Source organism: Acomys minous (assembly GCF_964271855.1).
Source record: "Acomys minous genome assembly, chromosome: 12".
Lineage (NCBI taxonomy): Eukaryota > Metazoa > Chordata > Mammalia > Rodentia > Muridae > Acomys > Acomys minous.
In genome coordinates, this window is record NC_140493.1 from 14,032,012 (window position 1) to 14,046,147 (window position 14,136).

At 47.1% G+C, this 14,136-nt stretch overlaps 1 protein-coding gene and 1 long non-coding RNA gene across 11 annotated transcripts in view; both read left to right on the top strand.

The window, feature by feature from the left end:
* BRD1 (bromodomain containing 1) overlaps positions 1–14,136 on the top strand; it is a 47,411-nt gene that overhangs the window by 10,810 nt on the left and 22,465 nt on the right. For 9 of the 10 annotated variants that reach the window (XR_014783514.1, XM_084803199.1, XM_084803200.1 and 6 more), the window contains 4 exons: positions 7,674–7,830; positions 11,964–12,095; positions 12,512–12,640; positions 13,105–13,417. Coding sequence is in view for 9 of the 10 variants with exons in the window: in XM_084803199.1 (XP_084659325.1) it covers positions 7,674–7,830; positions 11,964–12,095; positions 12,512–12,640; positions 13,105–13,417 (731 nt within the window). In the remaining variant the exon portion in view is untranslated. The remainder of the gene's footprint in view (positions 1–7,673; positions 7,831–11,963; positions 12,096–12,511; positions 12,641–13,104; positions 13,418–14,136) is intronic. The other variant, XM_084803196.1, reaches the window with a different exon arrangement.
* Positions 7,840–11,630, top strand: LOC311609836. Its single transcript, XR_014783519.1, has 2 exons — positions 7,840–7,972; positions 8,737–11,630. It is a non-coding gene; the product is annotated as an uncharacterized lncRNA (long non-coding RNA).

Genomic DNA, 14,136 nt, shown 5'->3' on the forward strand with positions numbered 1-14,136 from the left:
GCTGCTGTTCCAGCTGTTGAGTCTCTACAGCCTTCCTGGGTTTGTGTGGTTTTAAGTCTTTGTCTTCTGTGATGCCTGGAAGAATGTTCTTCCTTTTGAGTTTGTCTGGAGTTTCCCTATGGCTCACTGAAGTTAACGCTTGAGTGTGGAACGCGTCTTGGTCCTGTCTAGAGCAGTGGTCCTCAACCTTCCTAATGTGTGACTCTCTAACACAGATTGTGGTGACCCCAGTCATAGTTATTTTTGTTTCTAACTGTATCTTTTGTCTCTAACTGTGGCTTTGCTACTGTTATGAATCATAATGTAAATATTTTTGGAGATAGAGGTTTGCCAAAATGGTCATGACCCACAGGTTGAAAACCACTGGTGTAGAGTGTTGCTGGTCTATTTTGTTTGTTTGAGACAGGTCTATGTTCATCAGGCTGGCCTAGAACTCAGAGATCTACCTGCCCCTGCCTCCTAACTGTTGGGATTGAAGGCATGTGCCACCATACCTTGCTGCGTGCTCTCTGTCTCTGTCTCCCCTCTACCCCCATCTCCCTCTCCCTCTCCTTTTCTCCCTCTCTCCTCTTTCCTCTCTTCTTTATTCCCTCTCTTTCCTAGACAGGGTTTCTCTGTGTAGCCCTGGCTATCCTGTATTCACTTTGTAGACCACGCTGGCCTTGAACTCACAGACATCCACCTGCCTCTGCTTTTGCCTCCTCAAGTGCTGGGATTACAGGTGTGAGCCCCCATACCTGGCTTGTTGTAATCTTTTTACTGTGCTATGTCTGAGGGTAGTGTTCACTGGTGTCTAGTCTGACATCTTTGGTGAGACTTCAAACAGTCCAGACTGGGGGCTGTTTTCTGCTTGGCCAGCCTTTCCTGTGATGTTTAGAGTAAGTGTTCATCCTTCTCCATGGCACTTTCGTTCTCCTACCTTTGTGCTGGTTTGTCATTTACCTGAGTAGACTGGGAAGTTACCCATCACATAGGACATGGGCATGGTGAGGAGGCCTGGAGTGTGAGAGGAGCCATTTCTCACTACTTCATGGGATATGAGTAGTCAACCATGTGATAGCATTTATAATAAAATTGTTCTTTGTCACAGTTGTCACCTTTGAGATCTTGGCCTCTGGTCGTTTCCTGTGGTAAGTGTCGTCTTACAGGCAGCCAATGAAGATGTCTAACTTGCCAGCTCTTTCTTTTGGTAACTGTAACTGTAACCAACCCCTAGCAGGGTTTCTGGCTGTCCTGCAACTCACTCTGTAGACCAGGCTGGCTTTGAACTCACAGAGATCCACCTACCTGAATGCCGGGATTAAAGGTGAATGCCACCACCACCCAGCTTTGTCAGTCCCAGGCTTTATGTGGCCGTCTATTGACCAGTGGGTGTGTGTATGCTGTATGCCTAGAGGTAAATTTTAGGCTTTTGATTCCTTGGAGGCAAAAAGCAAAGCTTTAAAATGCTACTTCTATTTTTTTTCATTACTTTATGATTCTACTCATTGATACTATAAGGTGAAAGACTCTTGCCAGCCTGACTGCGGAGCTGTCCTGAACATGAGTGGAGTTTATTTTAACAATTAGGATGTGTAGGAAATGTTGGGTAAGAAAGGATGCTGGTTTCTAGAATTTGCTCTCCAAAAATGACTCTGTGTGGGATTTTGAGAGACTAGATCTGATCTGTGCAAATGCACAGGTAGAAGTGATGTCATTTTCCTACTTCTCACGAGTTTTGTCTAGGAAACTAAATAAGGGACAAACCAGAGCTATCTATCTGAATAATAATAATAGTTGTTGTTGTTATTATTATTTTTTGGAGACAAGGTTTCTCTGTGTAGCCTTGGCTGTCCTGGACTCACTTTGTAGACCAGGCTGGCCTCAAACTCACAGAGATCCACCTGCCTCTGCCTCCCAGGTGCTGGGATTAACGGTGTGTGCCACCACCGCCTGGCTATCTATCTGAATTATGAAATGTAGCAGGAGTGAGTACCTTTGGAGCCCTGGAGTCCCTGGCCCCGTTCTTGTTCTTATAATAGCATTCACATAAATCCACAGGGATCAATGGTTCTGTGTTAGTGAGTGTACACACACACACACACACACACACACACACACACACACACACACACACACACACACATACCGCCTCTGGAGTGGATTATTTAGTTAAACTGTGTTCAGCTATCCTCTTCTACCTGTATGGTGTTTGCTGCCATCTTCCTAGCTGCATCTTCCTAGCTGAAGCTCAAGAATCCAGTGGGAGGCGGCCATTCCTTGATGAGGAGGGACTGTGTGGCATCAGACCTGCAGGAGCTGGCTTGGTGCTGGTTGGGGGTGGATGTATGTCGACACTTCTCTTACAGTATGAGTGGGTGTGGGTAGACGGGTTTTCCTAACTGCCTAGTCCTGTCGCTTTTGACTCTCTCTTCTCAGTGGGGTGTGTGTATGTCTTGCCATGTCCTGGACATGCCTCTTCCTCTCTGTACTGGGCCATTGCGCACTCTTTTGGCAAGGCCTGTCTTCTCATTTTTAGCGATAGCTATGATGTATGGGGGTGAGGGAGAGGAAGAAGAAGAAGAAAGAAAGAAAAAGCTTTAAAAAGTATAGAGAACCCATTTGTGCAGCAACTTAACTTCAGAAATTCCTGTGGCTGGCCCATCCTCCCTTGCTTGTACCTCCCTTTGTCTTTTTAGAAACATCCCAGCCATGTGACTGTCCACCACCCTGCAGTGTATAAAGACTCTGGATAGTGGTGGTGCACCCCTTTAATCCCCGCACTTGGGAGGATCTCTGTGTGTTTGAGACTGGCCTGATCTACAGAGAGAGCTCCAGGATAGCCACCCAAGGCTACACAGAGAAACCCTGTGTGTGTGGGGGATCCTTCTCGTAACTGTAGATTTATAGTTACTGATGAAGTGTTGGCTAGTGGGTCAGTCCATGCTTCCTGTTGGAGCCTTTGGGGTTCTACTGTTGTTTGTTGAGGATGGTGTGAGGGAGCCTAGTGCCTGCTCCCCACATCCACACAGTGCTGGTTGTTCCTGCTGTAGACCTTTCTGCTACCTCCTAGCCCTGCATTTACTTTAAAAAAAAATGTACTTCATAGTTTTGTTGTTTATTTTGTTTCTTGCCTGTAAGTATGTCTGTGTAAGGGTGTAAGATCTTGCAGTTATAGATAGTTGTGAACTGCTATGTGGGTGGCAGGAATTGATCCTGGGTCCTCTGGAAGAGCAGGCAGTGCTCTTAACTGCTGAGCTATCTCTCCAGCCCTCACTTCTTGTGCTCTTGTCCGGCTCCACAGCATTGCTGAGCTTTGATGAGTAGGATGGGAGGTAGCTCATAACCTGGGGCTTTCTGGTGATTGTTCCCTTGATTGTTATGGTTGTTTGTATGACGTTAGTGATCTATAGGAGTACTGACAGGGACTGCCTCACCACGCTCATGTCTTTTTTGTTTTTGTTTTTTGAGATAGGGTGTCTTCATAGCCCTGGCTGTCCTGGAACTCACTGTATAAACCAGACTGCCCTGACTCTGCCTTCCCAGTCCAGGAATTAAAGGTGTGCATCGCCCTACCTGGTTGACATGAGAGGGTTACCCAGGGAGGCCCTGTTTCACCCACCCCCTGCAAAACAACAACAACAAAAAACACTCAATAAAATTGGCATTTTGTGACTTTGCAAGGATACAGGATTTTTGTTTTTATATTGTTGTATTATAAACATTAGCTTATCTTTGTGGACAGTGTCTGTGAAAATGACAGTTTGGGTGGGCTTTTCTGATCTTTTGGCTTCTTTACCCAAGCTCAGATGGGGCTTGACTGTTGAGCTGCCGGGAAGGGCATTGACGCTGATGCTATACAGTGTTATATACTGTGCTGTTTATGTAAGATTTTTTTTTTTTTAAAAACAGTCTCACTATGTAGCCTCAGCTGGCCTGGGACTTGGCTGTGTAGACCTGGCTGGCTTCCGACTCTGCCTCCTGAGTGCTGGGATTAAAGGGGTGTGCTACCTCCCCCCACCCCCAAGGACAGGGTTTCTCTGTGTAGCCTTGACTGTCCGGGACTTGCTTTGTAGACCATGCTGGCCTGGAACTCATATCAGTCCGCCTGCCTCTGCCTCCCAAGTGCTGGGATTAAAGGCGTGCGCCACCATGCCTGGTGAGAATTCTTAACAATAAATGACATTTAATGTATATCTGAGTCACTGTCGTTTATTTTATGTATATGAGTGTTCTATCTGCATGTCCACCTGTATGTCAGAAGAGGGTTATCCAGAGAGGCTCTGTCCCACCCACCCTATATAGATAGTTGTGAGCCACCATGTGGCTGCTGAAAATTGAACTCAGGACCCCTGGAAGAGCAGACAGTGGTCTTAACCACTGGGCCATCTCTCTAGCCTAAGTCACTGTAGTTTTAAAAAAGACTATTATTTCCATGGATGAAGATTAGTGTTAGAACGAGATGGGTTTAGTCGTCTTTTTTCTTGCTGTTTTTTTTTTTTTTTTTTTTAGTTTTACTTTTTGAGACTGTCTCTCCTCATGCAGCCTCGGTGGCCTCAAGCTCACTGTCTTTCTGCCCTAGACTCTTGAGAGGTGTGTGCTGCCATGCCCCGCTTTTTTCCTAGGTTTTCATTTTTATTGACTGAGGTGCTAGAAATCCTTGCCATATCTGTAAGTAGACTATATAAAAGCAGCTTTGTTGTAGCAGCGTATGTAAGAAGTCACAAGCTGGCTGTAATCAGCTGACTTGCGCTTTAGACCTAGACTTTTTCTAGCTAAAAGTGAGCAGAAGCTAGGCCTCCAAAGGTTAGCATGACCTGACAGTGAGTCGGCTGCCACCTCATTTAGTAAACATCCTTTCAGACTTCTCAGCAGAACAGTCCAGTTCATTTTCTCTTGCATTTTGTTTTTTATTTTTGTTTATTAGCTGCTTTCAGGAAGGCTTGAGAAACTCTTGAGTGTACTCTTGCCAGCATTTAAGACTTTTAAATAGAACATAATATCAAAAAGTCATAAAACAGATGTGTGGGTACCAAGCTACAGTGGAATAGCTATAGGGCATGGCTTGTGTCAGGTGAGACCTGGCTGTTGCAGCCCTGCATAGTCCCCTCCCCTCGCCAGGGACTTGTGTTCCGACTTGCAGGGCTTGCTTCCTGGACTTTTCCTTTAGACAGCCCTGGCTTACTTGTGCCTTTGACATAATACCTGTTTTTATATGTATGTATGCATGTATGCATGTATGTATGTATGTACCTGTTTTTATCAGTACGTATCAGTTTTTAGTTACAAAAATTAAATAGACAAGGCTGGGCACTTTATAATGACAGTGGCGTGCAGGAGCGTGTGTGGGAAGTAGAAAGGAGATGTTGAAATAGGGAGCTAGAGCACAGGGAGTGGCTAGCTTTGGTCTTCCTGCTGGGCACCAGTATCACACCAGGGATCTGGGACAAACACTGTTTCCTTCTAGAGGTCCATTTCGGTCACTTCTGCTTCCGGGTTCCTGTGTGCAGGGTCTCATGCCATGCCTGGCTTGTGCTGGCTGCCCGACACCATGCCTGGCTTGTGCTGCATGCCTGTCAGCGGCATGGTTTAGCCTGCTTCCCTTGTACTTTCTCTGAATTGGCAGTTGGCCTGAGGGCTGGTGGACATGCCTGCTTTTGGCTGGTCTGTTTCTGGGGACTTCAGTATGGGTCCTGTTGCCCATCTTTCTCCAAGGCATGTGATTGCTCACCACAGAGAGGCGAATCAGGCTCTGTATATAGTGTAAGTCTTGTTTACAAGCTTGCAATACATTTACATTCTCCCAAGTTCCTGTACTGGAGAAGGGGTGGCTTGTTTTCGTTTTTAAGTATAAGATTGAACTATTTTTTTATTTTTTGTTTTTGTTTTTTGAGACACGGTTTCTCTGCGTAACTGCCTTGACTGTCCTGGACTCTTCTTTGTAGAGCAGACTGGCCTGGAACTCACAAAGATCCACCTGCCTCTGCCTCCTGGGATTAAAGGTATGTGCCACCATACCTGGCTGTAATCTTTTGTTATTAAAGCAAACTGCTAACCATTATTTCTTTGGATGTTTAAATTGTTAAAAATATCTTGTATGGGGGGCTGGAGAGATGGCTCAGAGGTTAAGAGCACTGACTGCTCTTCCAAAGGTCCTGAGTTCAATTCCCAACAACCACATGATGGCTCACAAGCATCTGTAACGAGATCTGGTGCCCTCTTAGGAAGAATGCTGAATACATTTATATATTTTGTATGGCCAGGCAGTGGTGGCGCACACCTTTACTCCCAGCACTTGGGAGGGAGAGGCAGGCAGATCGCTGTGAGTTTGAGGCCAGCCTGGTCTACAAAGTTCCAGGACAGCCACAGCTCCATTACACAGAGAAAACCTGTCTAGAAAAACAAATGAAAAAAAAAAAATCCGATTTGATCATTGAAATAAGTATAGTGGTAAATATCTACTTGCATGTTAAAGCCCTCTTACCTGTACATGTTGTTGGAATGTATAGTTTACTATACAGATATTATGTCTCAGAAATGGTGAAAACAAAGCTATACACAGAATAGCAGCTATTGAAGTGACCAGACCTGACCTATGGATATAGTTTATGTGTGGGACTTTGGTTCATGCCTTCTGTTGCAGCCTGCTTTCCTCCTTCCATCTGAGTGTCCTTTGGTAGGTTTGTCATTGGAGCTATGTTTCATGGCCTTGGTGTCTGACCCACCCACGTTGAGTGTGCAGAGCCACAGAGGGCAATGCCTCATCCAGCAGTGCCTCAGCCAGGAGGCAGAGAGCCTTGGGGGTTTGCTGCGTTCTCAAGAGCAAGCCAGCCTTGGCAGAGCTGGGCTCTCCACCTGTTGCTGGTGGGTTTTGATTGGTCTGTAAAATTTGGATTTGCATTCTTTAAAAAGAAAATGAACTTGGAAAAATTTAATGTCCAGAGTTTTTGATATATGGCATATAATGAAGGAAGCCCTTTTTTTGTAGCCTTTTGTAGTTTTGTTCTGTTGAAATTGTGGGATTTGGTGGAGTTTGTTTTTCAGTGTCCGTGAGGCACACTGAGCTCTTCTTCGGTAGCTGTGGTGAAAAGGAGCAGAGAAGCTCTCTGGCCAGCGTTCAAAGGCTGGGGAGAGTTTTAGCCCCCTTCTCCTTCACTTCTGCAGAGGTTTTTACAGCTTTGCATTTTTAGCCCCCAAAAGGACAAAGTTTCTCAGAAGACGGGGTTGTCATTTATTAAGGACAGACTGTCTTCCCGGCCTGAGCTGAGGTACTGGGCTGCACTGCTTCGGGTTGTTCTCTTCAGAGTTGAGCGGGACTAGGGCCAGTGGCGCCACCTATGAGAGAAAGCTGTGACCTCAGAGTCCAGCCACCAGCATCTCAGCTGACAGTGACGGGCACTGGTTTGTATGTGTGTAGGTAGAACACGGACCGGAGGATCACAGTGTTTAAAGCTTTGTCCAGCTCTATTTCTGTTTAGACATTTAACCTGATGACAGTTTTGGTGGATGAAATCTTTAGCTGAAGGTAGTGAGTTGTTTTCATAGTACCAGGGACAGTAGATACTGTGTGTGTCATGGCTCAGGAGAGAACTGCAGTGCTATTGAAAGTAATGCTGTCCTGCCTAGTTTTCTAAATGCAAACACTTTTTAATATGCTTTCTCAAAGCTAAACTTTCAGTTTTTCCATATTTTAGATTAAATAAGATTGCGAATCAGGTGGCCATTCAGCGGAAGAAGCAGTTTGTGGAGCGAGCCCACAGCTACTGGTTACTCAAAAGGCTGTCTAGGAATGGTGCTCCCCTCCTGCGGCGGCTCCAGTCCAGCCTGCAGTCTCAGAGAAACACGCAGCAGGTATGTGCACAGACCCTCGTCTGCCTTCAGTGTCACTTGTCTCCAACTGATCAGAGACACTGCCCCATCAGGCTGGTTGTGGTGCTGACCCCTGACCCCTGGGCCTTGAGCTACTAAGCTACAGATTATGCAGATGGCTCATGTATCCTCAAGGTCTGCTGTGGTTTCAGTGTTGAGTTGTGCTTTTTTCCTTACTCTTGACGAGTGTCTGCTCTGTACCCAGTAGTCTGCCAGTTCCAGGGGAAGAAGGGAATGCCCAGAGAAGCTGCTTCAACTTTGGCTACGTGGCTATTTAAGACAGGAAGGGAGGGCTGTTGCCAGCGTGGATCTGGTGGGTAGGAGCTTTATGCTGGGCCTCGGGAGTGTGCAGCACAAGCAGTAACTTATTAGGCCTTGCTCTAATGGTTGAGTTCGTATTGACAATAGCAAGGAGGAGGAAAGGAGTTGAGGAAGTAAAAGAATAAATTTAAACAAATTGTCTAGTATAGCAGTTAATTTGGGCTTATGGTACCATCTGGGGTAAGACAGTTCAGAGAGGATGTCTTAAAAAGAAATGAGGTGTCTTTTTCTGGGTGTCACATATGCAGTTCCTCTACACATTGCCCCGAACTACATGTCTGGTGGACCCTACTGGCTCCAGTGGGAAGAGCTAATCATTTCATCTATAAAATATCATCCAACTTTAATGGAAACTTAAGTCTTTAGAATCCTGTTGAGTCCCCTTGGCTGTCACAGGCATGACTGTGGGATGAGCTCAGGCCTCTCATCCTGTACCCTGGCTGTCAGATGAGCAGCGGTGCTGTGTAGGTTAGATACTCATGCCTGCAAGTGTTGCTCTTCTGGGATCTAAGAACTTGCTGGACTGCGGGGTCTGGAAGGAGCAATCCAGGCCCTTCCCTGGCTCAGCTTTTCTCTGCTGCATTCTGTGTCTATTCTCTGGGCACACATCCCTCCCTAGAGGCTGCTGGGGTTTGTAAAGCAGTGCCCTCTGAGGCATCTCCTCATAGTGCCAGGCCTCGAGATGCCTCGCACAGTAGAAACAGTTTCGGTTGTTGAGTGAATCAGCTGTGTTCTTTACCTCACATGTTGTGAACTACTGCCGTTCTTTCTGCCATCCTTAGCTCTCAGAGCACAGCCCCACCAGAGGTTCCCAGAGTGCCTGCTTGTCCTGGGTACTAGAGGAGAAGGTTTTAGGGCAAGAGAGTCTTAGGGATGGATATCAGCCCTGAAGTGACGAAGTGTTTGACAACACTGGGCACTGGTAGGAACGATGCTTTTGGTCCTGCTTATGTGATGGTAGCCATGTTGGAAAGAAGATCTGGAGACAAAAGTGGAGACTCTAGACCTCATGTCTTGTCTTGGGCCAGAGGAGTGAATACTTTCGTAGATTGTCACTAAGAGTAGAACGCCATTGGTGCAGTGGTGGGGCATTCAGCTGTTTGGTTCTTCTCCTTGGCATGCATAGGAGCTTAAAATGAAGGACATGGGATGTTGAATGGCCTTGTGGGTGGCTTGCCTAGAGATGGAGCCGGGAGGAAGAAGAGGCTACAGGAAGGAAGACAGGAAGGAGGGTGATAAGACGAGGTGACAAGGAGAGCCCCCTGGAGGGCCATACCTCATACTCTGGAAAAGCTGTCTCGTGCTGTTAGAGGCGGTGCTGTGAGGAAGAACATTTGCTGCCAGCTTTCCCTTTCTGCAGAGGGCACTGAGGCCATCAGAAGGAGCAGACAGAATTGTGAGGATGCAAGCTCTGTGGTGTTCTGGGCTAGGGCATTCTAGAATTCCCAAACAAGGAAGTAGTCTGTGGCCCATGGCAGAGGGGTCTGCCGTGTTATGTTGGTCCAGGCAGGACATGAAGCTGAAGGCTGTAAACTGTATCCACATTGTCCTAGTGGCAGTAAGGCTTGATGGGGCTCTTGGCTTTTGTTCTTTTTTTTTTTATGTATGTATATAATGGCCCTGAGTCTTGCCATTGGAGCTTGCACATGTTCCATCTCAGCCCCTGATGAGTTTTTAACCTAGAAGTATACTGGATGGTGGAATTCAGTTTACCTTCTGCTTTGGTTGTCTCCGCTAAGCCCTGCTGTGGGAATCGTCTCCACTGCAGCTGACCTTGTAGGGATGGGCATGAGGGGCAGCGGGACAGGAAGGAGCTGCCTTGAGAGAGGAGATCACTGAGGTTGGTGGTACCCCAGTCTATGAGCGTTGTGCTTAGAGAGGCTTCCCAGCTGTTTGCTGGGTCTCTGCAGACCCTAGTCTGGTCGAAAGGCAGGCATGTGTCTTGTGCCATATGCTGAGGTGGTGCTGTGGTAGGAGGTGGGTTGGCATGACTCTCCTTAGATTTGGTCAAGCAGTTTGTGGTGTGCACGTCTCCATTCAGTCTAATTTTTGTTTCCTCTTTTCCTGCCTCACTAACTTCTCTGGGCCTCTACTTCTACCTATTGCTCAGAGCATCCTGGAGGTCTGGGGTCTGACAGGGCTGAGCCTCGCTGCCCTTGAGGTCATGCTTGTAGCATATGGGAAATCCTGCTGTGGAACTATAGTATGCACTTCATAAATGAGGTAACTTGTCCCAGCAGTACAGGCGTGTAGGCCTGACGGCCGAACAGGTCCTTGCTACAGGGCTGGGTCTAGCCATCTTCCCTCATCCCCATGTGTGTTGGGAGTGGAAGCACGGGAGTACATGCATTTCTTTTTGGCAGTGGGTGACCACGTAGGCCAATTGGCAAGCTGGAGAGTTCCTTTGCTTCACAGGGATTGGGAGGCCAAATGTCCTTTTGGTTACTTAACTCTGTTTCCAGTTAGTGTGCAGGAAGTTGTCCAGATGTTGTTAGGGTATTTGGTTTGTTTGTTTGCTTGCTTGTTTTTGTTTTGAGACAAGGTTGACCTGGAGCTTTTTTTGCTATGTAGACCAGGCTGGCCTTGAACTCACTGAGCTCTGCCTCTGCCTCCTAAAAGTTGAAATTAAAGGTATAGTCACCACACTTGGTGGGATTTGGTTTTGGAACTAGCCTTTCCATGTATTTACTGACTTTGGGTTTAAGTGGATGATCCTGTCATCAACCCAGCTAAATGCTTAAGGCTTCCTAGTAATGCCAGGTACACCCTGCAGTCTGCACTGCTCTGGGTGCTGAAGTGCATGGATGGAGACAGATCATGCCACACCCATCCTGTGCTCTCCTTTTATAACATGAAGAATGACTGTCCACACAGTTGGGTTGGTGACACTTTGTCCTGAGACCCTACATCCTTGACCAGTGTGCTGGTACCTTGGGTTACAGAGTCTCCGCTGTGGTGTCCTGTGAGGATGGGCCATGACAGGCAAAGTTGTCTGCAGAAAGAAAAGTCTCATGTCTGTACTCTGCAGCTGGATGGTAGCACTTGGCTCGTGGTTGGCAGATGTGGGTACTTCTGTAGGTTACTGTCCAATAGTAGTGTAGAAGAACAGACTTCTGGGTAGGGCATTTTCCATCCCTTTATCATAGGGATAGGACATGGAGGTTACTGTGAGGAGGTAGCCCCATACTTTCTCCATAGAATAGAGAGTTGGGGTTAGCTTTGGGTAGTGAGCACTGTGGGATGCCAGCCAGGATAGCTAGCCTGGTGCTTCGCATTCTGTACCTGTATGCTTGATTGCTCACTGACTTCCGTGAATCTGCTCTGTGGGAAAATGTAACAACAACAACAACAAAAACCCAAACAAACAAACAAACAAACAAAAACTCCCTTGCTTTCAAGAAATGTATATAATGCTAGACTGCTTGGCTGCAAAACACACTCAAATAAAGACTTGATCTTGAGTTTTGTCTGTGTGTCACTTCGCCTTATCTCTGTTCACTGACACTCCAAGAACTCCTGATCCCAAGTACCTATCCCCGGTTGAGGTGGTCCATGGCATTCCCGTACTCCTTCCCTTCCCACCTCCTGGAGATCAAGCCAAGCCAAGACCCTGCTGTACATGCTCCTATGGACCCTCCTGCTTCTTTGTCACAGAACATTCCTAGGCGTCTCCTAAGAGAATAGGTCCGGCTTCTGTAATCCTTTCAGTCTCACCTGTTGTATGAGCTTGTCAAACTCCTGGCAGGAAGAACATCTAGGTTTGGCTGATGGGACCTTTCATTTAATCTTCTCAGAGAGAAAATGATGAAGAGATGAAAGCTGCCAAAGAGAAGCTAAAGTACTGGCAGCGGCTGCGACACGACCTGGAACGTGCACGCCTGCTAATCGAGCTGCTGCGCAAGCGGGAGAAACTCAAGCGAGAGCAGGTGAGGCCCGTGGGCTCTGCCACCTTCCAGGGCTGGCTCTGGACGGACCTCTTGCTGCCGTCATGGAACGTGGGGGGAGATGCTCTGGGGTGGCCCTTGTGTACCTGCTGACTTTAGCTGCCGTCCCCACCCCACAGCACACCCCTACCCTCTCCTTGGTCCTGTGGTATCATTTTGGGTAGCCACCCCCTGAATTTTCCAGGGCCTTAAAGGAGATGTCTCCTCTGCCTTGGAGGAGCACACGTCCTTGCACAGAGAAGGCTGCTTTGTGGTAGGGTGCTAGCCTGAGTGTAGGCCCGCTCTGTGCTGATGGTTGGAGTGTTGTTTCTGTGACTGTGCGGTATGTGAGGTGCCACAATCTCCAAGAGCAGTGTACCCACAATCTGCTAGAGACAGTTGTGTGCTCTTGTTGCCAGGTGAAGGTGGAGCAGATGGCTATGGAGCTCCGGTTGACACCACTGACTGTGCTGCTACGCTCAGTCCTGGAGCAGCTACAGGAGAAGGACCCTGCAAAAATTTTTGCCCAGCCTGTGAGTCTAAAGGAGGTGCGTATTGCTGTGTCTCATGTATGACTCTTAGTAAGCATGTAACTGGGGGGAACAGGCTATTTGCATTCTTAATTCTCATTTAATTAATCTTTATTATGAATATTCATAAACAATGAAATATTATGTAATATTTAACAAATGCTCAATGAATAATATTTAATTATAAAAGAATATGTGTCTCGTTGTAAAGCATTGAAAATGTCGGTGGAAATCTCTCCACAGAACTTAGCTGTTGGTGATGTTAGCCCTGCTGGCACTCTACTTGATATACTTTACTTAAAGGAACTGCATTGGGAGGCTCCCTGCAAAGGCTGGGCGTAGTTTGATTGCCTTAGTGTGGCTGGGTGAAATTAGTCTTGGTTGGGGGGTATGTTTCAGGTGTGATTGATTTCAGAGATAGTAGTAAATAAGTTTTGGTTTTTCTTTGGTTTGTAAATGTTTATTTTCCTTCCTAAAATTAGGTACCAGATTATTTGGATCACATTAAACATCCCATGGACTTTGCCACAATGAGGAAACGGCTAGAAGCTCAAGGGTATAAAAACCTCCATGCGTTTGAGGAGGATTTTAATCTCATTGTAGATAACTGCATGAAGTACAATGCCAAGGACACCGTGTTTTATAGAGCTGCAGTGAGGCTGCGAGATCAGGGAGGTGTTGTTTTGAGGCAGGCCCGGCGTGAGGTGGACAGCATTGGCCTGGAAGAGGCCTCAGGAATGCACCTGCCTGAGCGACCTGTTGCAGCCCCTCGGCGGCCTTTCTCCTGGGAAGAGGGTAAGAACCCAGCACTGCATCCAGGAAGATTGTGGATGCGTTTTCCCTCAGATTGTGCAGTTCCTAAAAGCCCTGCATACGGCCAGCATAAGTGCTCCTGAGAGTGCGCTCTCATTTTCTGCTTTCTCGCATGTTGTATGTGCAGCACATTTCACGTGGGCCTTGCCACACTTCACTTAGCCACTGGAGAAACATGTCTAGGTCAGCCCAGATCCAGGTGGCGCAGGCCAAGAAGATAGTGTAGTTGAGGATTCATACTTGAAGGGCCTGACCTTGCTTTTGAGGAAGTCTTGCAGAGAGAGGCAGCTTTTGGTAGTTGTATTTCAGCTGAGAAATAAAAGCAGGGGCTAACATTAGCTTCGCCTCTGACCCTCTCACTTGGATGTGTGCAGGTGTTTATAGAGGACCCGGCCTTAGCCTGGCTCCAGGATTTGGCCTAACCCTCTAGGGCGAGCTTGTACTTCGGGCCCCATCAGTCATATGCTGTTGTATTGCTCATCAATTTCTTCCAAGCAGGGTGGGGTTTTTTGTTTTGTTTTTTGTTTTTTGAGACAAGGTCTTGCTGGTTAACCTTGGGTGGCCTTGTACTGAATATGTGGATCAAGCTGGCTTGGAACTGACAGAAGTCCACCTGCTTCTGCCTCCTGAGTGCCTGGAGTAAAGATGTATGCCACCACTTCTGGCGCCAATCAGTTCTTGTAAATGTCTTGCCCCTTAGT